The sequence below is a fragment of the Crocodylus porosus genome, unplaced genomic scaffold (genome assembly GCF_001723895.1).
Source record: "Crocodylus porosus isolate Cpor-Errol unplaced genomic scaffold, CroPor_comp1, whole genome shotgun sequence".
In the NCBI taxonomy this organism is placed as follows: domain Eukaryota; kingdom Metazoa; phylum Chordata; order Crocodylia; family Crocodylidae; genus Crocodylus; species Crocodylus porosus.
In genome coordinates this window covers 30566131-30592667 of record NW_017728909.1, presented here as the reverse complement: position 1 = coordinate 30592667, position 26537 = coordinate 30566131, and the positions used below count along the sequence as shown (strand labels likewise).

The following is a 26537-nucleotide window of genomic DNA, read 5'->3' as shown; positions in this document are numbered from 1 at the left end:
GACATTAAAACTATCTTAAAATGGGGCATGGTTATCTCTTCTTCAGTCACTACATTGTTGTTCTAAATCTCAAGTTTATAAACAGCTTATTTTCTTCCATGAGCAAGCAGTGGATTTGTTTATGACTCATCCACCTATAACCCTATGTTCTTTATGAAGCAAAAGATAACAGCCTTTTGCTTCTCTGCTGAGCAGTTAAGTATGATTTATTACTAACCAATCTCTGCTGAGCTGGCAAGGCACCTGCACTAACTGAAATACAAGTTGCATCAAGGATTGTTTGAAAATTGTTGAAGATTAGTATAGCAGCTTTAAAAATTAGGTATGTAGAACAAAGGAACTGTCCCCAAACAGTTACTTAAAATTTGGTAACAGGCTGGACTTTGGATGATGGCTTATTTTATATGGATACTGTCTACACTAATGAACTGAAAGTTCCAAATTTCAGAGGAAAGGAAAGACAGATTAACAGAATAACTGAATTAAAAGTTTAGTCTTCCTCGGTATTTTTTTCCTTTGCCAACATCTGATGCTTCATATCTATACTAATGAAGAAGAAAATCCCCATATCAAAAAGTACCTCTAATAATTGTCCTGGAAGAAACAATTCTACATATTAGTAATTAATTCTATGCATAACTTTCAAAACAGTATTTTTGTGCTTTAAAACCAAGGCAGACATTTTTTAGAAATGAAGACCTTTCCAACTCCAGCTATAGCAATGTTATGCTTCTCTCATAAAAAAGTAAAGTTCACACAGGAACAGTCTAACTTAATTAGTATAAAATCCATTTCCTCTGAGTGCACAAAGGAAATACACAGCAGCTGGATCATGCAAGTCACTGCCATTTTAAACAGAGGACATTTTTCACAGTCTTGCATACAATCACAGTTGTTGGAACAATATCCAGTAAACTGGGTCCCATGAACATGTTTGAACCACCCTGGATGTGCAATAAGACTGCACAGCCTTCCCAGTACTCGGATGCTTTAATCCAGAAGTTTTCTTGTGGGTTGGAAGGTCTGCTCAATGTATACACATGGCACTGGAGCATAAAGTTTTTGATTAACTCATTACAAAGAGTAAATCCGCAGGATTGAATTGTGTCTCTGGATACTTAGTATGCAATTTTGTTTGCATCCCACACTTCATAGAAAAAATTACACAGGACAAGAATTGTTCATTAGATTAAGGTTATTATCCAATTGTTAAAAATACCAGAACAAAACAAAAACTGGGTCCTTGATCAAACAACCTCATCTATTATATATATATATTTTTTTTTTTAAGAGGCACCCTTAATACAATTTACTTCATTCTGTAACTATGCAAGTCAGACTATGAAATAAAAGTTACCCTTTTGTACAGTGTTTTCATTCTGGTTGATACTAATGTTCTTGGCAAATATTTTCCTTTAACAGGATTTTTTAAGCATCATGGCCTAGAATTGGCTCTCATGTGGGCAGACTATGTTGTAAAATGGCTGTCAGCGTCCCTCTCTGATAACAAGCTCAGAGGAGCTATGAAAGGCAACACTGGTCTCTATCCGTCATCCTGCTTGATTGTTAAGAGAAAATGGAAGCACAAAGTCTTTATGCTTCTATTCTGGTGAATAAAATCAGCTTCTCCACTGAAGACATGAGCTCTAATTTTGGATGGCTGATTTTTTTTTTTAGGGAAGCAGTGTAAACTACGTATATGTAAATATAGGTATACACACAATTTAGGACAGAAGTTGAACAGTATTCTTGATAAAAATATGAAACTTAGGAAGGCAGAAATCAGTTACTGAATGTAGCCTGCTCCGTGGTGTTGATGCCATTTATTTAAATAAAAGTAGCATGGAAATTCCATTCATTGAGCAGATGGGGACAGTCTTATAAAATTGGTCAAAATTATGGCATCTCAAAAAGTTCTCCTAGCTTTATAGCAGAAGTGCCAAGTCAGGAGGAAGAGGCAGCCATCTGCTGAAATCAACATCTTTGATTGCTGCTTCGGGTTGGGACCTTTAAGGGGCCTTCACCCAGACCCAAACTTGAAGAGAACCACCTCACTTTTACCCAGGGAGACTGATATTAACTAAACTAGTGTGTAATAAGCTTCGTCCAGTGCAGTGGTTCTGAGCCCTTCTGGGACTTGAGACACCCTTCAGACTTGAGACACTCCTTCGAAAATGCCAGTTCTTAGTTGTCATGCTTTTTTTTTTTTGACCATGGTAAAATAGAGCAATTCTTTTGCTGCAAAGAACTCAGAGACAACAGGTCAAAATGTTTTTAAGACTATGGATTCCTTTTTGAAAATATCTCGGTTTACTTTGTGAAACACGTTTTAAAGTTCCGTGACACTGCTGTACTTTTGAAAGGATCACATGGCACTCTGGTTCAGTATTGCTAATTTACTGGAACCATGATAACAGTCAACTTAATCCAAACCTATTATTTAAAAGGGCAAATCTGTAATAAAATACTACAAAAACATGACCCTTTAAATTAAGAACTAAAAAAAAAGAAAGCCCCCAAACCTACAATTAGTTTCTATCAATTTTAGTGAAGAGCTCAGCCCAACACAGGCCCAACAAGTATCAGCACAGTATCCAACACAGGCCCAACAAGTATCAGCACAGATTAGAGCAATATAAACATACAAGAATATGTAATTAGGAGCATACATTCTACCTCTTCTTCCCTGCACTATAATTTTGATTCTATGACTCCCTTAAAAAGAACATACGAAGCTACTTTTCTCTTTATGTAACATTATAGTAGTGAGGAGAAAGCAATGTGATTAAAAAGCAAAAAAAAGACACTTTTATTGGCTTGTTTTAATATTCTGTTTCCTGACAAAATACAGTTTTAAAATTAACACTGGTCCAACCTCTGATCCCTAACAAATTGCATTTCTCACTGCAAATACAAAAGGAAGAGGCTTTTTAAGAAAAGGTGAATCTCAAGTTAGCTACCTGAAAGCAGAAATAAGTTGGATACTGCAGCTACTACTACTTCAATCAAAAGTTGGGTGAGAAAATAAAGTTCCTTGATGACAAGAACTGCCCCTGACCCATTTAGGTCCCTTTTTCCTGCTGGGTCATTCTCTTTTTTTTTCTTGAGTAGACCCACTAGAAATGTGGCTACCACTACTACAAAACTAAGAGACCAATATTTATTATATTCAAGCGTAGCTGCCCCAATGTTTTAAATTAGAATTTACTGACTCAGTATTTTTATGCAGTGTAACAACATATTAATGCTTATGTGCTAATTTTATTTTTGAGCTATAGAAAATACGGATTTCAAAAATGGGTTTTTTCCATACACTTACATTTCTCGATTTACTACCTGTTGAAAAAATGGTTTTTTGTAATCTTTACATAAAAACAGAGGTAGCTGAGTGGTAATATTTCTTAATTGCTATTAAGTTATACAAGTTTCCAATGCATATTTTAATAAAAAAATCAGTCTTATAAACAATCAAGACATTAATTTCAAGCTTACTTCATAGTAGTTTGTCTTCCCCAGATGTTAATGCTTTCTAACACAAGTACAACCATTTGTATTTAGCTTTTGTCACAATGGACAGTTGCTACATCATTATGCAAACATGATAAATTCATTTTATTAGGCAAATATTTGAGTTCCACTCAAGTACACTTAACATAATAAAAATAAAACAGTACTCTATGCCACGGACTGATTTACTGCTTTACTGTAGTTACTATGGGAATTTAAATAGTACTCTTAATTAGATTATGGGAAAGTCAAATAATCCAAACACTGATTTTAAACTTGTGTGGGTCCATACTACCCAAAATGAAAGCTTATTGATTTTTTAAAAATGCTGATAAACTCTTGATTTGTATCTCTTTTCCAGCATCTGAAATATGTTAAAAAGTGCTTTTTTCCCCAGCATCAGAAAAGTGTTGATTAATAATGTATCAGATACATTTTAACACAGCAAAATTTTAAAAGTCATAAATTAATCAAATCTGAAATCACTGTAAGTGATCAAGATTCTACAATTAGATCTAGGTATACAAACCAATGTACCCCTAAAAAATTGGGGGTCACAGTTTGCCCAGAACAGTTTAAGGGGCAACAACTGGAAGGGGCTGAAGGTTAAAATTAATTGCAGGAGTTGGGGAAGAAAATTACTTGACCACTACAGGTACATTTCCCTCATGTCATAATGACATCAATGGAACAGATCCCTGAACTTCATTTTGTATTATGTAAGTGATTACTGGAGGGGACAAAAATATACAACTGAACTGGATTTCATCAAAAGATGAGACTCATTTTCCTAAAGTGTCCCTGATTCACAACATCCATGAAACCCACAAAAGAAACGCAATTCATGTTGTTCTATACACATAATGAAGGGGGGTATTTTACATCAAATGATATAAGCTAATCTGTGCACCTGTGTTTCAGCTTGCTTGTAACTTTGCCTTTATACTCTGATGAACAAAAAAAACCTCACTTGTTCGTACTGGCCAGAGAAAAACTATGATGACGAATGACAAAACAGCATTTACTTCTGGTAGGATTCCCTGACTTTGGCCTGCAGGGCATCACAAGTTTTCTTGGCATCTCCCAAAAGCATGGCAGTGTTGGGCTTGTAGAAGATAGGATTGTCCACTGCTGCATAACCAACACCCAAAGATCTCTTCATCACAATAACCTGCAAATGGAATAGTTTACATTTGACAAAGCATTTGCCATCGTCCCTCTTACATTCAGATTTCCTGCACTGAATCTCAACATACAGAATTTTTAAAAAGAGATTTAATGTGATTACATGTTAATAGGATACTTCCTGGAAGCAAATGGACAGAAAATACTAATTTCTCACTCAAGTGTTCAGTCAACATGAATGGCATGACTAGGTAGCTTCCAAATAGTGTTTAGCATTGCCATGCAGGAAACAGGTTTGAATTTCAGTCCTCTTCACACTCAGCAGAGTCTGAGCAAGGATGTATTTTTAGCTTCCAATGGAAAGAATTACTTGCTTTAATCAGAAACAAGATCACTGGCTATGTAGAGACTAAGGGTGTGCAAAGTGAGCCATATTCAATTCAGATTTGGCCCAATTCAGGGGACAGTGATTCGATTCGTTGATTCAGATCACTGTCCTGATTCAATCTGACCGAATCCAAATCTGAAGATTCTATTCTGATTCGGAGAATCAGCAATTTGGCCATAGACACAGCTTTAAATGCATTTTTCTACATAATTCAAGGTACCAGGCATGACTCGTGAACACTGAGATGGTGGGCAGACGGAGCATCCTACAGGAGAGCCGGGCCCCCCCCCATATGCTCAGCGATGGACCTGGAAGTGGACCGGAAGTACTTCCAGTCCATTTCTGGGTCTGCCGCTGATTGCGTGGGTCACCCCCCCCCCCAAGCCCCCCAGCTCAGTGATGGGCCACAGGGGACCCTGAGTGCCCCGTGCCAGACCCAGGAGGCACCAGTCGTTTAGCTGCGGGGCAGGAGGGTCCCCACACGATCCATGGCAGACCCGGAAGTAGACCAGAAGTACTTCTGGTTTACTTCCAGGTCCACCTCTGAGCATATTGGGGACACCCCCATTCCCCCCCACATTCCCATGGGATGCACCATCCGCCCCATCATGTCAGCATTCACGAGCTGCCTGGTACCTTGAGGTATGTAGAAAAAACATTTAAAGTTGTGTCTATGTCCGAATCACTGAAGCTCTCCAAATCAAATCGGCAGCTTCCCATTGGAATCAGAGGGATTAACAGATCTTCTGATTTGATTTGGTTGTGGAGATTCGGCTGCTGAATTGGACCAAATCCAATGAGTCACTGAAGCTTCGCACAGCCCTAGTAGAGAGACTGTACGTTACCTAATGAATAATTCTAACAGCCTCTGAGATGCCATCTATGAATGTGGAGAATTATTATAATGTTATCACAATCCCAAGGAATGCTAGACGCTGCAATTTACTAAACTCATTAAGGGTACAGAAAAATTCTATGTAAAATTTGTGCAGGCCAGAGAAAGTGAAACTGTTGCACAGCAATCTAGTTTTACAGTCACACTGCACACACAAGATGACTACCCTTGGCTACTACATAAAAGGGGAAAGCCTACTTGGCTAAGTAGGCAGAAAATCCTGACTATAGAATAATGTAAGGAAGACCTGGAGTCCATAGTTAAGGCATCCCAACCTAATGCTCCAGTGCTTGGGTGCAATGACTAACGATGGACAAAGTGAACATTCATCTTTCAAATGAGTGTTGGAATGATGTCGCAGCCATGATGGTCCAGGAATTATGGTGAAAGGTAAGGATCTGTGTGTGTAATACATTTCATTGAACCACCTGCATGTTTGGGATAGACTTAAGCAAGCTTCTGAATGTGTGTGTACTTCTTCAGGTCTGAAGAACACACACTGAAGCTTTGCATTCAAAAGCTTCTCTCTCTCAAATTTGGTCCAATAAAAAATAAATCACCCACAAAAATCCTCTTACATCTTTCAAAGGTAATTTGTGCAAGGCCCATTGTTATGTTGAATGCTGAATTGTTTCCCTCATAAGCACTTCATGCTTCCAGGGGATCTTAGGTCTAATCCAAAGTTAATCATTTCCGGTGATGGAACTCCAAAAGGACAAAACTTGACCACATGTGGCATTCATTTTCAGACACATACTAATAGGTAAACCCTTGAAGTCTATGCCAGCTGCAGGAGTACAGAATTTTTTTCCCATGCTTTTTGTGTTTCAGCATATCCTTTACAGCCTTTCTACCCACTGCAAGACAGCTCTACTTACTTACGCCTTCCAAGGTAAAGGAACCAAAACAAGACTTTGTTGCTCAAATTTATCATACGGCTAGTGCAACTGCGTTGCTTTAGAATCCACCCCCTCATTATAACATTACTTTAACAAAATATAGTATACATTTTCCTCATGGTTGTGCTATCCAAGGCCCTGGGCAGGTGTTATATTTATGGTCTCACTAATGTATTAATTGCAACAAAAGCAGAAACATGCCACAGGTTCAGCCAATTTATGGCATCATAAAATGGCAAACCAGGCACAAAGATGTTCAACATATAATGTACAACAGAGGTTAGCATCCTTTTTTGGCTGTGGGTTGTATTGACCCATTTCAGTGCAGAGGAAGATGGGTGGGCAGGTAAGCCAGCTGTCACCACTACTTTTTCCTGCAGCAGCACAGGGAAAGCTCATGCCACCCCCTACTTCTCAGAGGCAGCATGGTGGCACAGGAAGGTTACTATTGCAGAAGTCACATGCCATCAAATGCCAACACAGCCCCAGGGCTGTGGGATGGATCAAATTGTTCTATGGGATGGATCCAGTCCATGGGCTCTAGCTTGCCACCTGCGATGCAGAACATCTTTGTGTGTCTGGTTTGTGGTGTGTCTGAATGTCCTGGGGCTGCCCAATCCTGATGCTAACAATTTACAACTGGATATATATTTTTGTTCAGCTCACCTGTTTTGACTTCCAAACCTCTAGAACTGGCATTCCAGCAATGATAGAGTTAGGATCTTCTTGAGCTGCTGAGTTAACTGTATCATTAGCACCAATTACAAGCACCAGGTCAGTTTCTGTGTGAAAAAATAGACAGAAGAAAAAAAATTAGAAACCAGAACACTGACATTACTGTGAATATTTGTGTCACAAACACCGCTATAGTTAGAGATGTTCATGGGGTGTCATGCAAATTTGGTGTTTCTTTTACTAACAAGTCATGTGTTGTCTTGTTGAAAAGCTGATGTCATTGCTTTTATCTCTGTATGGATTCTGTTATGCCATCTATTTATAACTTTATGATTTCAGACATGGTTTAATCAAAGGAACTGAAGAATACATGCTTAAGGAAAAGGGAGTATGTGAAACTGCTAAGTATCTCTGGACATTGTATCACTAGGGCAAGCACAGTTACCACTCCCAAACACAGGCAGAATGGGCTATTTTTGGGATGAGTCTGCCTGTAAAGAGAAAAATCAATCTCAGTAGTGAGGACATTGCAGAGTAATGGGCTGTTAAGCTAGTGGAATTCCAGGTGCCCCACGTGGACAAATAAAAGAACTGTCTAGAGGATTTTGAGATTCATGAGCAACTGGGGCAATGCTGATCTGGGGTGGGGGGATGCTGGCTTGGACGTATTTAGGAGCTGCCTATAAGATAGTCCTCATGGTCTTTTGGGTTTTCCCAGATGAATCCAGGTCCCCAATAGTCAGGGCTGGCAGGATCAGAAGGAAGGATGATCTGAAAGTACTGGCAGGACTCTCTGAAGGACCAGGTTATAATCAGATGAGAAAAGTAAGTAACTCTGTGTTCTGTCTCCAAACATTATGGTAAGTTTTTGCTCATATAGTTCTTTTTTCCCCTGTGTAATAGATCCTTTGTTTTGTTCCCCTACTGACTGCCTATATTTAAGCATGATCTCAGGGACAGTGATATTCCAGGCCACACATTCCACAGAAAGGGGGATCTAAAATTTTTTCACAACTGAAGACAACACCACGTGGAGCTGGCAAAGATCCCCCCACTGCAGCTGGGAGTCTGGTATAAAGGCGTCAGAGTCGACACTTGCAGGGGTAAGGGGTCTCAGGGCAAATTTTGGTCTGTTCCATGGGACAAGCAGCAGGACAGCAAGGAGAAACTTGGAGCTGCCAGTACCTCACAGAGAGATTCGTGTCAGCCTGTTTAAAATCTGTATTACAGTTGCATGTAGAGCAGGGAAAGGCAATTATTTCAGGTAGAGGGCCACTTACTGAGTTTAGGCAAGCCATCAAGGGCCTCATGACAGGCAGCCAGGGGCAGATAAATATTTATTTTCTAAAATTTTTAGGGGCCCCACGGGCCAGATAGAATAGCCTGCTGGGCCACATCTGGCCCGCGGGCCTCATTTTGCCCACGCCTGATACAGAGCCTCAGAAGAGGCACACAATCCATTGCAACTGGCACACAAAGCAAGAACCTCTGCCCTAAACTGCTTACAAACTGAACAGTCCAGACAGACCAGGTCAAATAAACTATACAAGGACTGAGAGATTAAGCTTCTCATACATTAGGAACAGAGCCCCAGTATTAGGACTCGCATTACAGTGCCTTGTTTGGGAGGCAGCATGACTCAAAGTTCAATCCTCCAAAATTCCATCAGAGAAATCCTGAGTCTAAACTTTTATATACTTGGGGTTTTTACAACTTTAGTATTCTTCAGTCCAAGGGGAATTTCGAGTCATCAATAGAATCGGAACATGTACAGCACACAAAACACTCAAACTAATAGCAGTTATTCTTTGTGGACCTACCATGACAGGGAGACAGGACCCAGTGTTTGCTACTGGTTTCACATCCATTAGGCCTTCACAGCCACAGAACACGTGGATCAGATATCCTATTATTCTCTGTTTCAGGGCTCAAAGGACCACGTTCTAGTAATTAGAGATCTTCTTTCCTTGTCCCTTAGTATGTACAGCACCTCAGCCTCTCCCCTCTACTGATATATACCAGCAGCTTCCTATTACATCACCTTGTAATCCAACTTATCCAAACAGTTCCCATCTCCCTCTATAGTCCTTACCCCGTCCCAGCTCTTTCTTTGCACCTCACCTTTCTGCCTTTGGGTCAGACTGTTTTCTTTCTCTGCTCCCTCAGTATCAATAGGGAAAGAACTGAAATTGCAAGAGGAAAAGCCTTCCTGCCTTCTGTTGGATGGTACCTTGTGGCACAGCAGTCACAAGGAGCAATTGCTACGAATCTCCTTTGACCAAATGAAAATAGAGACAAAAATAAATGGGCAACTGTGATTACACAATACTAGAAAATAATATCATTTTAAAGCTAGCACCTGGGAAGTCTTCATTAATCTCATCCATCTCCAGCACAATGTCATACGGCACGCCAGCTTCTGCAAGGAGCACATTTAACTGACCGGGCATTCGGCCAGCCACAGGGTGAATACCAAACCTGGCACAAAAAAAAAAGTGCAGTTAACAGAAAAAGTCTGTTCCATTTTATACTTTAAAGTGTGGCCACAGGGGCCATGATGCCCAAAAGTTCCTGAGCGCACAAAAACCAATGGAAATTTTTGATTATTAAATCCCTCAAGGCAAGTTGCACATATTTCTGTATTATTTGCAAGGGGAGATTAGGCAGGGAAGCGCACCACCAAGAAGTGTCCACAACTTCACTTCCCTATCCTAGTAAGTCTACTTACAGAACTACTAGCTCATCAGGCACAACGAGCTCAGTCTGCAACTTCACTAGAAATTGGGTAAACCTCAACTTTTACTCAATAAAAAGCCTGTTTAGCATGTTTTGCATCTGAAAGGAAACTGCCTCAAGTTTCTGATGCACTAGGAATGCCAAAGGCACCTCCACTGACAAACAAGCAAAGCACAAATGAGACACAGACATTCCCAAAAACGAGGCTTCCAGGAAACACCTCACGGAGGAATAACACTGCAACAGGGAAGTAGTTTCCAATGAGGCACACAGGCTTGGAGGCCAGGGGTTCCCCTTTTAATTTCTAAAAAATAAAAAGACCCTTTTTACTGTTCTCTCTTGGCTCACAAATCCTTCCATCATCAGCCAGAGGGGGGCACAGTTGGCAGATATTTGCACTCATCTCCCAAACTATGCTATCATTAAAAACACCTGTCTGACATATGAAGCTCTTATTTTATGAATAAGCCCATCAGCTGCAAGAAGAGTGCTCCCACACATCCTTTAAATAGACTGGCCACATGCTCCCTCATGCAAGTGGAAGAGGGCACACAGCATTCCATGGTTAAACATTTCCCAGCTGGAAAATTGGGAATAACCTTGTTAAATCCAGGTACTTATGAAGCCTTCATAGGTCCGCACCCTGAGGCTCCAATTCAACAAACAGCATCAGCATGTGCTTAATTTTAAGCACATGACTACCTTAAATGCTTTGCTGGACTGAGGCAAACTGGACCACCTTCCTAAAAAGTAAAACCCCACACTATGCGTTTCTGACAGCTTCCATGGACATAAAATGTAGAAACAACTTGTTGATATTTTGACTTGGCAGTCAAGTCTGAAAAGTTCAGGAATGCCTCAAAGCTATATTATTTGGAGCCAGCAGGTGAAGTAGTTCAATTCCTTTAGAAAAAGTTTTAAAAAGACCATAAGATAGAAGCCATTTTTCCTGTTGTACAAAACTTTAAAAAATGCGTTTCATAAAGGAGAAACTAGTACAGAATTCAGTAGACAGATGCTAATTTGCCTGAATGCAACAGGTATGGCTTTTTGGTTGCCGATTCCCACCCCCCCCCGGACACAATTTTATACTCTCTGCTACGTACATACATACTGGGCAAATAGATTCTGTACTACTCTGGATTTCCTACCCTTCCATTTCTGAAGCCGTCACCAAATCCGAATACTGTTGAAAAAGAGAGGATGGTAAGGAACATCAGAAGACAGCCCCTTCTAAATGCTACATAATGACTTTTTTTAAGCCAATGATTTGGTAAGAACTTTCCTTGTACTTTAGACTAAGCACAAACTCCTAAGAGAGCAACTGTTGTAAGACTTCAGTTGCTATGCAAAGGCTCAAGACTTAGAGGCATCATAAGGGAGCTCTGAAAAAAAAAAAAAAAAAAAATAAAAAGGGTGCTCTGAGTGAATACGTAGTGGAGACTGACCAGTCCACCATAACTGCTTTTTCTCCTCCTTGTTACGTACATCATGGTGGCAAAACTGAACATGAGCGATTCAAAGTTGCAGCTCTGAAACCCATAATATACAGTAACCACTAATTTTAATGCTCTACAAGTATAACTTTAGAAGGGCAACTACGTTTTGAATAGTGAGGTACAATTCAGGCAACCTGAAGATGAGGCAACTGGAACTCCAAGCACATAAACTAGGGATGCTGAAGGAGCAAACCATGCACTGCAGTCAAGCTAAATTTTGGCCAGACTGGAACTTAGAGAGAGACCTGGGGAAAAGCAATATATTATAAATTTGTCTGTTACGCATTTGGGATCCTGCTGTCAAGGACAATACCTGACATCTGATAAAGGATAGGAAAACAAATCGGACAAAAATATTAATAGGTTAAAATTTCACACCAACTACTCAATAATGTAAGCCACGTGTGACATTCAGCTGCTCTAAACTGTGACTGCAAGTGTTAGAGAAAACCTCTTATTTTGAAGCATACGCTAGAAAATCATCACTGGCAGAGAAAAAAATGGGTTTTCCAACAACATTCCCCTGTTTCTAATAAAATTATTTGAACTTCTTTGTGAACAAAGCTCCTTTGGCAAGTCAAGGAACACACTATGCATGAGGTTTCTATTAAATACCATGCACATACAGGATCTTATTTCCAGGACTGGTCCCTTAGCTTCAGCATACACTGCCAAGAGAATGAACCTTCATCACCTGCTGTTGCTGGAGGTAGGGGAAGAAAAGGAAAGAAAGGGACAAAATATTCAAGAATCATCAAGGACTCACCTGTCAAAGGTTGGGACAACTGATCTCAGTAACAATACACTGCATTCACGCAGTTTATGGAACTACTTACACAACAGCTGTGACAGAATACACTTAAATGACTCCCAAAGGGAGTCTGCTTCTGAGAATTTCTTAAGTGTGACAGAAGCCTGCCAGTCCCTCTTGGTACAAGCATATAAAAACCTGTCGGCATTGGACACATTAAGAACATGTTCAAAAGCCCATGACTACATTGAGATAAAGATTTCCACAGATAAGGACGAAAATTATCCAGTTTCAATCATGACAAAAGATCCTACCAGGCAGTCAGATGAGCATAGCAAGCAGAAGGCCATAAAGCAGATAAATACAATCACAAAGAGATGATATTCAGAGAGAAGTGGCACCCATCTATAACTGTGCACAAAGGTGGAGAACTATTTTTATAGCTACAGTACAAAGATTTACTCATATGTTATATTAAAAGATAGACCAGGAAGGGTTCTACTTTGATTTCACCAATACCAGATGGAATGGACTATTTATCCTGTATTACAATGGCTAGAGTTCTTGGAAACTAACAGACTTTTTATGGTGAATGAGAAAAAAAGCCTTCTGGCACATTTTTCAATTTTTAATACATGACTTTTTTTTTTTTTTTTTTTTAAACCCATTCCGTTATGGAAGTACTTAAAAAATAATGGAGAATGTATAGGAACCCTGAATTGCTTACAGTTACTCTATGTCCTCTGATATATGTGTTCTGTCCCAGCTGCAAAAGCATCGCAATCCTTCCTTAAACCAGCAGAACATGAAGTAAAACACTGTTTTTTGAAATTGTCTTGCCAGTGATGAATTAGAAAACAGGCTGTGGACAAGAGTTTTGCAGCTCTTCCCATGGTGCCTATGTGGAAGATCGAGTATGCCAACTGCAATACGGTCAGCTCAAGGAACTTCTAAAATTCACAACCATGCCGCAATGGTGGACTGTGGGCTACCCATGGCTCACAAGAGTAAGTTATGGCCCCCAAGTTTCTGCCTGGCTGCAACCACAAGGGTCCCACTCCAGGGTACAGAGCTATGCAGGGACCTGAGGATGAGGTGGGACCATGTGGAAATGTAGTGTAGTGGCTGCAGGGGAGTCACCTACAATGGTGCAATGTAACAGCTGATGCAGGGGTGGGGGGACAGGGAGGGGCACCCACGTGGGAGCACAGTCTGGTGGGGTGGGGCGGGGGGACGGACAGCACAGCCTAGGTGGCATTCAGCCCTCAGCTCTTACAAACTGGACAGCACTGCTCTGACTTACTGCAGGGCTAGTCTTCACTGTGCATAGACAAATTCAGCTAGTTTTAGACCAATAAGTAGCCCTTACACAGATAACTTAGCCATCTAAGCAACAGCTTGGGCCACTTACATGGATTTTAAAGTACTACTACCCTCTGGGAAGACATACCATTCCATGAAGTCACAGAACAGATGCAGAAGGGCTTTTCAGCCAGTAGCCTATTAGTAAGGAGTGGGAAACCCAAATTATAAGCCCATCATGCTCAGGAGGATCCACCTGTTTTGCAAGATGAAGGAGAATCTAAAGATCTACACAAATAGCTCAAAAGTCCACTTATGCAACTAAAATTAGCTGTGTTCATGCTGTTTAGCCCCTGAAAAGGGAGCTGGATTGGAATCGAGGTGTTTAGAGTCCTGGGACAACACTTGTTAGCACAGATTAACTGACTTGTGCAACTTTCTCTATACTGTGTTTAGAAGCAGATGTGTAGGATACTGTTATGAATACAGTAGTAGTCTACTGTTGATGCTTATCACACAAAGATCACAGAATTTCAGAGTAAGATTTACTGTTTAACTTATCCTTGACTCAGTATCTTTACTGGCCACAGCTGGTAGGAAAAAGTTATTGTGCCCAATACTGAGGGAACAAATGTGTACTTAACCCAGTGTAGAAATGGTTCAGGATCACTTCATCCATGTAAAAATAGGACTCCTGTAACTATGCCAAAGTTGATGAGGCATAGGGTGATCCAAGTAAGTTACATCTGGTTGGTGCTGATTTTAGCTTGCTCAACATTTCTAGAAGTTATATATACAGAAGAGAATTTGCTCAACCGGGTCCAGCCTCTCCCCACCTCCCTCCTCTTAACTTTCTGTGCCCTCTTTCCAACACATGCAGCCTTTCTGTCCCCAGTACACATACATCTGGCAATTTTCCTAGAAAACACTTCAGCTCCACAGAGGGATAATTTCAATGAAAATTTAAGGACAAAGTGCATTCAAATCCTGTAACACTTGTTTGCAGCTCATGAAAATCTGAGTTAGAACATAAGACCCTCTTTCAGTCTTCGACCATCCACTTTTACAGACCAGATTTTTCAGTCAACAAAATGCTACAAAGAAATAAGGGCCAGCTTCATGTACGCTGGAAATAATTTAACAATGTAAATTAATCAGATTGGCAATTTAACTTTAGAGGAATGCTAGAAATGGAATTCATTCATACACTTTATGAGTTCCTGGCCTAATTAAAAATATAATACAAATAATATATTACATGCATCAATACAATCAGAGCACAGCCCACCACTAATAAGGTAGGTAAATTGAAAAACTCAAGTCCACCACTCTTTCAACTTCCCCCTATGCCCAAGGAAGGTGTTCTGAGGCCTTCAGACTCAAGCAATATTAGACTAAAGACATACAGGTCCTTCCTAGGTATTTACAATTTGGAAAGATGCATCTTGAAAATGAAAATCAAAAAAGGTGTTAAAAAAAGTATCTAGATTTTCCCCCTCAATTGAATTTTTTATTGACCATGACTGTGAAAAGGAATCTACCAGCTCTGTAAGCATTAGTTTAACTGGTTTATATTTAACACACACACTGAAAACACAGTAGATAGCTTTCGTTTTCCTGCTGTAATTAATTACTAGTGGACCTAATACAGAAATTCAAACTATATTACTGATGGCAGGGTCAGCGAGTAATGAACTCAAGAGTTAAGTCTAGAATGTCTCTGGATGGGGTCTACTCTATGTATTTGAGCACAACACAAAAGATACTGAAATTCCACAGCTGGATGTCTACAAGCCGAATGGTTTAGGGGAAAAAAAAAAAAACTTTCCCTGTAGTTTTACCAGTCCGTAAGACAAGACGAAAAGTTTTGCAAAAAGGTTGAGTGACATGCAGTTTTCTTACATGATCTTCCTAATGCATGAAATATGTGACCTGCTACAAGAGCTTCTCAAATCAGTGGTGATGTTAGCAATGCAACATCATAACTAAGCAGATGAAGTTTCCTAACCCTCCTGTATTTCTTAACTTAAAAACTAGTCACAAAAGGTTATACATCAAGTTATATAATCTATGCTCTTCCCTGAGCATGTTATGGCTCTAGGCAAAGCTAAAGAAAACAACATTGTCTCTGAATCAATCATAAGCCATGAAACAAAAAAGACAGTATGACAGACTTAATTTTTTTTTTTTTTTTGGCACAGTGTGGGCATAACTAACCAATGACATTCACATGTCCATGCTGGCACATTTCCATGGCGGATGTGTGAGTGTGTCACTACATCTGGATACTGAGTATGCTGGGGTCCCGAGGCACCGCAGACCTACTGAAACCAGAGGGACAGCAGCTGCACTCAATGAACACCATAGGAGCTCCACAAAGTGATGAAAGGCCTAAATCACCACAGACTGTAAATACAGATTTATTTAATTAAAATATGAAGTAACCATTGCAGCAATGTCTTCCTGAAACTGGCTCATTTTAAGTGTAACCAAGTTACTTTACCAAGATTTATTCACATTTCTCCCTGAAAAACTGACAGACAAGGTGAAATTAATAATCTTTTATAAATCACCAAAAAAAAAAAATAAAGCTAGCCCGCATAGAAGCTGTGAAGGAAAAAGCTAAAGAAACAACATGACATTGTCATCACATTAGCCATAGAAAGGTCTCTTGTTACACACTGCTAAAGGGGTCTTCAATATCTCGAATGTAATCTGACTATGAATACCCTCTCTGCTGATGCTGAGAAAGTGTGAAAAGAATTGCCATGAAATGGATATATATTGGAGCCTTTACTCACCTTTCCTACATACATATATTAAACTACATAGAAAGATGATATTACAGATAACCACTAATGAATAATTTTACAAATTACTGCCAATACTGATTAACCTACTTTCCACAATGCTGCAAGGCTCAACTGGTATCTTCTCAAACAACTTGGAAAATATTGGAGGAGGAAAAACCACACTGATTGCTAGAACATTAATTCAATAACAGTAATTATGTGGTCAAAATAAACATATGGAAATTACAGAGTGAGTTGGGTTAGCCAGCAGCTATCCACATATCTACTTTTTTTTAAATGACAACTAAACCACAACTAAATTAAGATATTAATTTACCATTATCAGAAAATAACTTCCAAAATAAAGGTCAGAAACAAAGGAAAGTCAAGTGTCAGTCATGAGGACGGGCTGGAAGAAAGGACTGGAAGTTTCAGGCCATTACTTTCATTGTGAAAACTCAATTTCATGTAGCTGCCTAATGGATTTAGGGTTATGGGGGTTTTCCATCTCAGTTCTAATTGATCTAGAGGGGTTTCGAAGAAAAACTGATATAAAAAAACAAAGAGCCCAACTTGTACCAGTGAACGACTACAGGGTCAAAACTGCCCTCCAAAAGCCTTAACTGGATCACAAGTTGTAGCTCCAGATACCTCAGTAATAAAAGGTCATGTCTTTAAAAAGCAGCAAGTGCAGGCATAGAAATCACCTCAAAACAAATTAGATGCCAGAGGCTTTATCTAAAGGTTTGAGGGGGAAGGACAGGGAGAGAGCAAGGAAAGAAGAGGGAGGGAGAACTAAAGATCAGATGATGCAGCCTTGAAGTATGGGAGTCAGATGGGAGGTTGCAAAAGAAAGCACTCAGATCCACATCCCAACATACCCTCTGCAAGCTATAATCTTGGTGCTGACATCATGAGAAAAAAATCCTTTGAGGATTTAGAGGATTATGCCAAAACAGAGACCAACCCATACTACTGCGTGATTACCCCACTCATATACCCCATTTCTAAGGTGTCCTAGAGCAGGGTTCAGCAACCTTAAAAAGCAGCAAGCTATGTCCTGTGACCCACATACATCACCATCACACAGCAAATTGGCAGTGACAGTAAGCAGCACCTGCTCCATTGAGGAAGCGACAGCACCAAGGAGGACTGTGGAGGACCTAAGTCACAATGTGCAAGGGGACACGTTCAGTGGGTGGCTATTAGGGCTGTGTGAAATTTCATTGTCTGTTTCATTTTGACTCATTTAAAGCTCAAAATAGCAAAATCAAAATGAAACGAAGGGCTTCAAAACAGCCTCGAAACAAAACAAGGGCAGTCAAAACATTTTGAAAGTTCTGAAATGTTTTGGGTTTCAAAGCAGCCCAGCTGAGTTCCCCTCCCCAGTGCTACCATCTGGCTGGGGCTGGGAACTGAGCCCAATTGCACAGCCCCCGCAGCCCTCCCAGGGTTGCAGCCCCCAATCTGCCTGCTGGATAACAGAGGCTGTTTCAAGCTTCCCCATTTTAGCATACGGGGAACAAAACAAAATGGAACAGCGTTTGAGTCTAAACGAAATTCAAAACTAAAGGCTGTTCTGTCGAAATGCAAGTCGAAACGGAACAGTGCTGTTTCACACAGCCCTAGTGGCTCTAGTTGAAAGTCAGACAGTAGTTTCTTCTTTTTACTCATTCCAAGGCAGATATTTACCCAAAAATTGATGTAGTTTTCCATTTTTGCCTTTCCCACTTTTTGTAAGCAGAAAGTGCTTCCAAAAAACACTGCTGGGAAAGGGGACTAATAAAAAGTTTATGAAAAAGTACTCTATACCCAATGCTTTTAAAAAAATGGAACTTTTCAGAAGACACCACAGCAGTATGAGATTTAACTAGCACTGTAATGGCTGGGAACATACCCAAGAATCAAACTAGCTGCTAGCCTAGGTGAACAGTATCTGCTTAGTTGAACAGTATCATGAAGTTCCCAGATACATCCTTCTAAGCTGGTAAGACTATTGCATTCCTGTAATTAGCTGGTTTTCACATATCCATGCAAGCATAATTGTTAACACCCAGAAGATATCGGTCCCTGCCCCAATGCACCAGAGGCCTCCTTATGACTCCCTTCCTCCAACCCCAAGGTACTCACCTGACATGTTTCCCTTGTTCTGTCAACATTTTCACTAAGTCAGCTATGGGGTATTGAGCTTTTGCTGCACAGAGTCCATAACCTGAAACAAAAAAAATCCTATATTTAACCAAAAAACAAAAAAAAGAACAAACAAATAAAACTGTCTCCAGTTGAAAGCAGAAAAAAAGATTATTTTATTCATTTGCTGCATCTTCTCACATACAGACTCTAACCATAAAAAAATCTTGTACTCTGATAGCTTCAGCTTTACCATTTTTATTCTCTTTTTGTTCTCCAAGCAGAATTACAGTTGGCAGATGACTACATCTGTCTGAACAGTCAAAGTACAAATCATAGACTATGACTTTACAGAAATGTACATCCTTGATTTGTCGTCTTGGAACTTAATGCGTTTTACTAGCAGGGCAAAAAAAACCAAACAAAAAAAAATACACAGAATAGTGCACAGCCCCATTTTGATTGATATTTTCTGCCAAATGTCAGATATCTATGATGCAAATAAGTAGTAGCCTTTTGTGATACATGAGCATTCTGATTCTTGTACTTACATTATTACCAATATACAAAGTCAGTGAATAGCAGTGTTAAACTTTGTCAAAACTTTAAAAAACCCTTATGAAAGTATAAGTTATAAGCATAAAAGAGTACAACTTTCAGGATCAGAGTACTAAAAACACCACCTATAACAAATTCTAATACTCAAAACAATACATCCAAGTACCTGTTTGCACAGACTAAGGCAACCTTCCAAACAGGAACTCACACAGTGCATTTCTCTATACTGGAACAGATTAATGGGAAAATAAGACTTTGGCATTTTTCTGACTTTAATTCAAAGAGGCTAACACAGAAATGAAAACACATTTGGGATATAAGGATAACTGGCCTCTCAAGAAGAAAATTTTGCTAGAGTAATACAAAACCTACATTAGTTACCAAAAAGGAGGGGAAAGTTGTTGGGTTTGGTTGTTTTGTTTTTTTTTTTTTTATAAAACCCTAGGGGCACTTATACTTTTCATACTTTTTTGCACTGTGACACACCAGAGATCTAGCGTGCACAAGCTAACACACACAACATGTAGTCTCAAATGCAGTTGTACAAGTGGCAAAATGTGTGTCAGTGCTGAGAAAATGGCAGCAGTGCGCTTTTGAACTAAAACCTTCTGAGTCAGGGTTTTTAAACTTTTTTTGATCATTGTACCCCCAAGCAGCTGGACACTGAGTGGGGGGAGAAGGGGAAGGAGGCACAGCTGGGCGCAAAGCAAGTTCCCCTTGCATCCGGCCAGGCACCCCCACAGGACAGGGGAAGTTCACACGCAGCAGCTGCTCAAACATACCCCCCTAAGGCCTGCTCAAGTACCCCCTCAGGGTACATAGACCTGTAGTTAACAACCCCTGTTCTAAGTGTTTTAATTCATAAATGGACCACTGACATTTTCTCTGCACTAATGTACATTTTGCCACTTATACAACTGCACACATCACAGCACCAGGCAATTTTCTAAGTGCCCAGCACTGTGGTGCATACATGTGTAAAAATGTGCAAGAGTTTAGGTTTAATTTTATTTTGATTAGACTTGGTCCTCTGCATCATTTGCAGTCACAACTGTTTGACACTCAGGTACCAAAGGAGGAACAAAAGCTACCACTAGTTTCACATCCAAGCTACACAAATCTTACTACCATTAGAATCTGTACTGTGGTAGTGCCTGGAAGTCCCAGACCAGGATGCTGTTGTGCAAGGTGATGGCTACAAATGCACAGTGAGGAACAGACCCTGCCCTGAAAAGTTCACAAGCTAAACAAATAAGACAAAGGGTGAGAAGACAAAAATAGGCAGAAAAAGGTGTAATCACTGGACAAAGTTCATGCAGATGCTTAAGCAGTTAATGTGGGCACAAAACCAAAAATCTCACACCTTACTGCCTTGACCATGCAACCTCCACTTACAATTGTAAATAATGTAATTCATAACCTACTGACATTCCTTGAATCTCACATAATATTCTCTCTTACCTGGGGTAATGATAATGTTTTTGGCCTCCTTTATCATTTCAACAGCATTCTCCAGGTTGATTTCTGTGTGAGTGCCAGTAATTTCCATGGGCTTTCCACCAGCTGTGGAAGTGGTACCATAGCCACCCAGGATCACATTAGCAAGAGAACGGTTCATGGCCTGGGGGAAAAAAAAAAAGATGTTTTTGACCAACTGTTCACTAAATCTATGGACAAGGCAAAATAGAGTCCCGTGACAACATTTCTGTTATTTTATCGCACTCATGATACACAATTGTCCCATCACGTTCCTTAAAAATTGAGATATAGCAGCAGTTCTATTTTTGAAATGCCTTTTTCCTCACTTCAAGTGAACTGCAATGTACAGTGCGCTATACCTACAGTCGATTGAAATTTTCCAGTTAAAATGTTTTGACAAAACTAAGTCAAAATTTTGATGCAAAATGAATGGGGAGGAAACTGATACCATTTTTACAAACTATTTTATTTTTGACTAGCTGTACTTGTAGCCACAGAATCTCTGAGATATGGTACATGAATTAATTAGCTCTTATAGGTAGCACTGCAAGCTAACAGAAGCACTGCCACTACAGCCCCAAGCCAATATAAAAGAACAAAGAAAAACATGCAAATAAAGCTAACCAACTGCTAACTCAAACAATGCCTTAGTAAGATGAAACAGGCCAAAAATCAGGCTGGCAGACAACCAAAGGGAACAAGAATGAGAAGCAAGACCTCTCTGCTGAGGAAGTTCTGCTGCCAATTCTGAGAATTCAGTTCACGAACCAAGAACAAGGATACCCCAGTGGGTAACATAATGGGCATCCTTTCGAGGAAGTGGGTTTCTGAAATATTTAGGTATTAACTGTAAGTAGCAATGCCTGTTGTGAATGCAGTCTAATAGACCTTAAAGAGTAATAAATGGGAACCAACTTGGCTCTTAGGTTAAGCATGCATGCGCTGCACCAGCTTATGGCCCAGAGCAAATCTTAAATAAGAACGGATGGGAATCTACACACATGTAAGCAAGAGGAAAAACCCACAAGAAAGTTAAGCCTGAAAGTATACAGTTTCCACTACCATCTCAACGTACATTTCTAAATAGGATAGATGATGCATCATTGTGGAGAATTCAATACCTGTCAAATGAGCACAAAGTGAGGCAGCAAAGAAGTTATAAATGGAAGAGCTCTTGTTCACAAGTGGAGTCTAAGCAATGTTCCAATCATTTAACAGTGATCCACATTCTGAGCCTAATCCAAAGACGTTGGAGTCAACGGGAGCCTTTCCACTCACTGAAATGGACTTTAGAGCACACCGTTTATGAGCCCATAAACGCAAACATTTTGATATTGCTCTTTCACTTATGATTCAAGGCAAGAGGAGGAAAATAGAGCATACTAGTTACCGCTTTGCAAAGGCTACCGGCTAAGTTACATGGTCTGCAAAGAAGTCAATGCTCCCAAAACTCAGTTGTCTAGTAAGGGGAAGGAACAATAATACAAGGTGGAAAATGATCCTACAGGACGCTGAGCGACATCAACATCCAGAGCTAATGTACAGTAGTATCTTCAAAAAAGGCTCCTTAAAAGAAACAGAACTTGTACACCTTATCAGACATCAGAGAAACCACACAGAAGAGGGAGAAATAGGGCATGGGCAGACATACAGTTGAACTGGTGTATGGGATGGGTGGGAGATGCTGTGGTTTAGCTTTTCTTACTGAAGATTAGGGGCAAACAGACTAAACAACTGCAGCAAAATCTGTTCCAATCTCATTTCAGGGGGGCTGGGTTGTTTTTTTTTGTTTTTGTTTTTTTAATAGCAGTAAAATTATTTTGCCTGTCCAGGCTCAGAGATCCTATCAATCTGGGAAAAAACTTCAAGAGCAGCTCAGGTCTGACTACCCATCAGACAGCCTGTCCTACCAGTATGAGGACTTCATAAGAGAGTCTGGAGTGAACTTAAACACTCAATAATCCACATGGCTGAAAAGCCTTACCAGTGGAAGGACTGTGGTGGAAAGAGCTACTGCATCACTGCCTCTCCTGTTTGTTGCCAAGAAGCCTGCATGGGGTAAAGATTCCAAAAAAAATCCAACCTAGGGAGTGCTCTGCTATAAACAATCACGTCCTTAAGCATAAGGGCACCTGAACGGCAAAGAAATCCTACAACTGAGACCGCCAGCTCACTCACCGTAAGTGGATTCATAGGGGAGCAACCCTACAGGGCAGCACAGCAGGAATGCTTCTCTCAGGGAGCTCCAATGGTTTCTGATACTGGGGTGTGATCATCCACCTTTGGCATATATGGAAGATGAATAAAAGGTATGGGCTGAGAGTCCCTCTAACCTTTCCTGCTCCTCTGAGCCTCTTCCTACCTGTCCTGCCTCAAATTGCCACTACTTGCCCTTCCCATTTAGCTTAATCCCTTCCTTACTAAACCCACATTAGTATTGTGAAAAATATGCACAGCATTAAGGTTGTGTTTGCTTATACTTTTTACCCACTCCTTTCCCCTACCACGCCATTGTGCTTATTCCTGCAAATCTTGCTTCAAGCTTGGGAGAGAGCGAGGGACAGAGGGACACTTCACTGTAAGAGATCATAAAAGGAGACAGTGAGGCCAGGAATTATTGGAATATTTAAGGTCATTCCCACAGCCCAAACTCTACTTTGCTCGTCAGAAAGACAATAAATTTACAGTGCTTACATTTAGTGATTAAGCAAGATCTGTGTTATCTGTAACCACAAAAGAAAAAGGAGAACCTTCTCTCCAACAGAGAAACATCCTAAGAAAATAGGTAATAGCTTGTAAAGGCAAATAAAATAATTCAAGCTAAAGGTTCAAGTAGCAAGTGTCTTTGCTTTTTGGTTTGTGGTTAACACACTGTCCCTAACTCACCCCAGTTACAGGCATCACTGACAGAAACCAGCAAGTTACATCTGAAAACATCTTTTGTTTTATGAACTAATATAAAAGCTTTAAGAAAGTATTTGTAAATGCTTGGGCTGCTTACAATTTTAAATCACCAAAAATTACTAAGAAGGCTGCAGAATGAACATTTCAACCATTAGAGACATTTCCACAAACGGGTTCTCACCTGTGAAAGGTAAAATTTAAAAATACATATAGTTTTCAATGGAAGTTAAAATGGAAAGAATGTTGTTTCACTGGTACAGTTTGAATCTTGTTTGCCTCATAAGAGTCTGCAACCAGCTTAAAAGTGTCCAGCAGGTCATGAGTGGAGCTGTTTCTTTATTACAGAACTTGATGAAGAACAAAGGCGGTTCAGTGATTGCCTTATATTCATGCATTTAAAGTGATATTTTGAGTGTGGCGGGGGGGGAGGAGAGGAAAAAAAAAATCAGTGTCTATTTATTGAGGACAAAAAATGGACAGCTGCTCAAAAATACCATGAAGTTATCTTGTTTACTGCATCTCGGAAATTAAGTTGCAATTAATTATGCAACAATCAACCAACCTCTCCTAGCTGAAACATAACTAGATTCAACGAGTGTCATCTTAAAAGCTTAACTCTTTAAAGTCTGTGAAATAAGTGATTTGTTCCAGTGCCCCTCCTTCCCTGCATGACACTACAACTATTTAGTAAGATACATACCCAGAATTCTCATTTTGCTGGCTCTTTGGAACGAAGGCTATAGGTATCTTAATACTGTCTCTGCGCGCTAATTACAAAAGATCTAATAGGAAAAAAAGCAAGAACAGTTAAGAGTAGAGAAAAGGAGGCCTTAAACAGAGATGTATTTGGGTAATATATAGGGTTTTTATCAGGCAGTATCAGATATGTGATCACTCAAGTACAGACAACCTGCTGAGTTTCTTTGTAGTCACTGGCAGAAAGCTGCTCTACAATTTAATGAATGGACTTTTCAAACCTACATCATCTGTTCCCTGTGTCCATAGGGGACAGGACAAGGACTAACATCTTTAAGTTGCAATACAGGAAATTTAGGTTGGATATTAGGAAGAACTTTCTAGTGGGTAAGGACTGGAACAGATCAGAGAGGCTGTGGAATCTCCCACACTGGAAGCTTAAGTGCAGGTTAGAAAACCAATCATCTGGGATGGTTTGACCAGGGACAATTCTGGCCCAAGCAGAGTGCTGGACTTAGATGACCTCCCTTCAAGCCATATTTTTCTACGTTTCTATTATCTCCCCTCATACATTAAATCTTCAAGTGACATGTGAGCTAAACTGCTTCTTTGGGCAAGATAAAAAAGGTAGAGATGTAACAAGAACCAAAGGCTATTTATCTATGTATTGGTACACATGCATTTAATGGCACCATAGTATCAGATCTCCAATTCCAAAATATGCATGGGAGGGGGTGTAATTATGGGATGAGGGATCAGATCCTAAACCTGTTATATCTGCCAATGAGGGGGAGCCTGGGATTGTGATTATACATGGAACACTTTTATAGCTGGTTGACCACTTTATGGCACCTTAAACTAGGTGCATGTTACCCTTGCCGTTCACGGTGAGAGTAATACAATAATAGTAGTATAAGTACAATGTGTGCCAGGGGTCTATGACAGGGAGACACAAGCAACACTGAGAAGGAGACCCTTCATTTTCCTGATTTTCAAGATAAGCTTCCATTTACAGAGATGTACCAATATCCCCGTTTTGTTTCTCTTTCTTACGTTTCAGAAAGTTTACATTCACTTAAAGCACGGCATTCCTAAATGATATCAACACTAGTGTACCAGTAGGGAGAGAATAAAGGCAGACAGCCATAAATGATCACAGGAAAACATCTGGAGGGGAGCAAAGAGCAACACCGCACAAAGCAGGTGCGGACAATCAAGCGTTAGTTACACAGCCAGGAAACAGAAAGGACAGCAGTTGTAGCATAGTGAGAGCAGTTTTCCTTGAGCTGTTATATAACCCACTTAGAAAATGAAAGAGTGAAAAAGAAAAAGAACAAACTAATGTGCAAGTCTTCAAGAAGAACAGGACATTATGACTACTAACACATGGTCACACAAAGGGTTCTAGCTTAAATTCTAAACATCGCTCCAATACAGATTTGTGAGAGCAAATTATCAATGCAAGTCTGCTGCCACCCAGTGGTAATGCACTATACTCTGACCAAACTTTAGCCACACTTTACTGTTGGTTACAAATTCTCAAAAAGGTCAGCAAGGCTATCTACAAACCGAATCAAGCAACAGTCATGAATCTGTAAAGGTGTACACTGGAGCTCACTGTTGAAATAAATGTTGCTGTTAAACAAAGAACAAAGTCCCAGCCTCAATTACACTGCTAAAGATTAGAAGGGTGGTAAAATACAAGGAAAGAGAGGTAGTCAGCCATGTTAGTCTGAAGTCAGGCAAAAGGCTGGGTAGATGTGCACTGTAAAAACTAGCGGTTCTCAACCTTTTTGGACCCAAAGTACCTCCTCACTGGACTCGAGGCCCCCCCTCCACAATTTCTGCAAATTAGTTCTTGAAATTGGGTGCCACTCAACTTAGAAATCACAGTGCTTGCTTCCTTGCAGAGGGACCTAGCAGTAGGAATGGGGGATCCTCCAGGCAGGGGCAAGCCTGAGGCTGCTCTTACATCATGGTTTAGCTGCTTATCTCCCAACACCCAGCTAGTTTAGCCGCTCATCTCCCTGGCACCCTGGTTGAGTCTTGCTAGCGTAGGTTAACCAAATCAGAGATATATAGCATAAGTTTTCACGAGCCTGAATTCACTTCATCAGATGCTATAAAAGGATTATGCACTGAATGTGCATCAGATAGAGAAAGACACCTGAATACAAAGACAAGGGAAGGGAAACATGGGG

General features: G+C 40.2%; 1 protein-coding gene and 1 long non-coding RNA gene across 2 annotated transcripts in view; both read right to left on the bottom strand.

The window, feature by feature from the left end:
* Nucleotides 1-2785: 2785 nt before the first annotated feature.
* Nucleotides 2786-26537, bottom strand: part of NNT (nicotinamide nucleotide transhydrogenase) — a 68492-nt gene continuing 44740 nt past the window's right edge. Inside the window, exons 18-22 of the mRNA XM_019532029.1 lie at nt 20719-20878; nt 18700-18781; nt 9849-9967; nt 7481-7596; nt 2786-4678 (exon numbers count right to left, since the gene is read on the bottom strand). Of these exons, the coding sequence (XP_019387574.1) occupies nt 4529-4678; nt 7481-7596; nt 9849-9967; nt 18700-18781; nt 20719-20878 (627 nt within the window). The 3' untranslated portion in view covers nt 2786-4528. The remainder of the gene's footprint in view (nt 4679-7480; nt 7597-9848; nt 9968-18699; nt 18782-20718; nt 20879-26537) is intronic.
* LOC109307881 lies at nt 7604-8647 on the bottom strand. Its single transcript, XR_002100386.1, has 2 exons — nt 8520-8647; nt 7604-8486 (listed from the first exon to the last, which is right to left on the bottom strand). It is a non-coding gene; the product is annotated as an uncharacterized LOC109307881 (long non-coding RNA).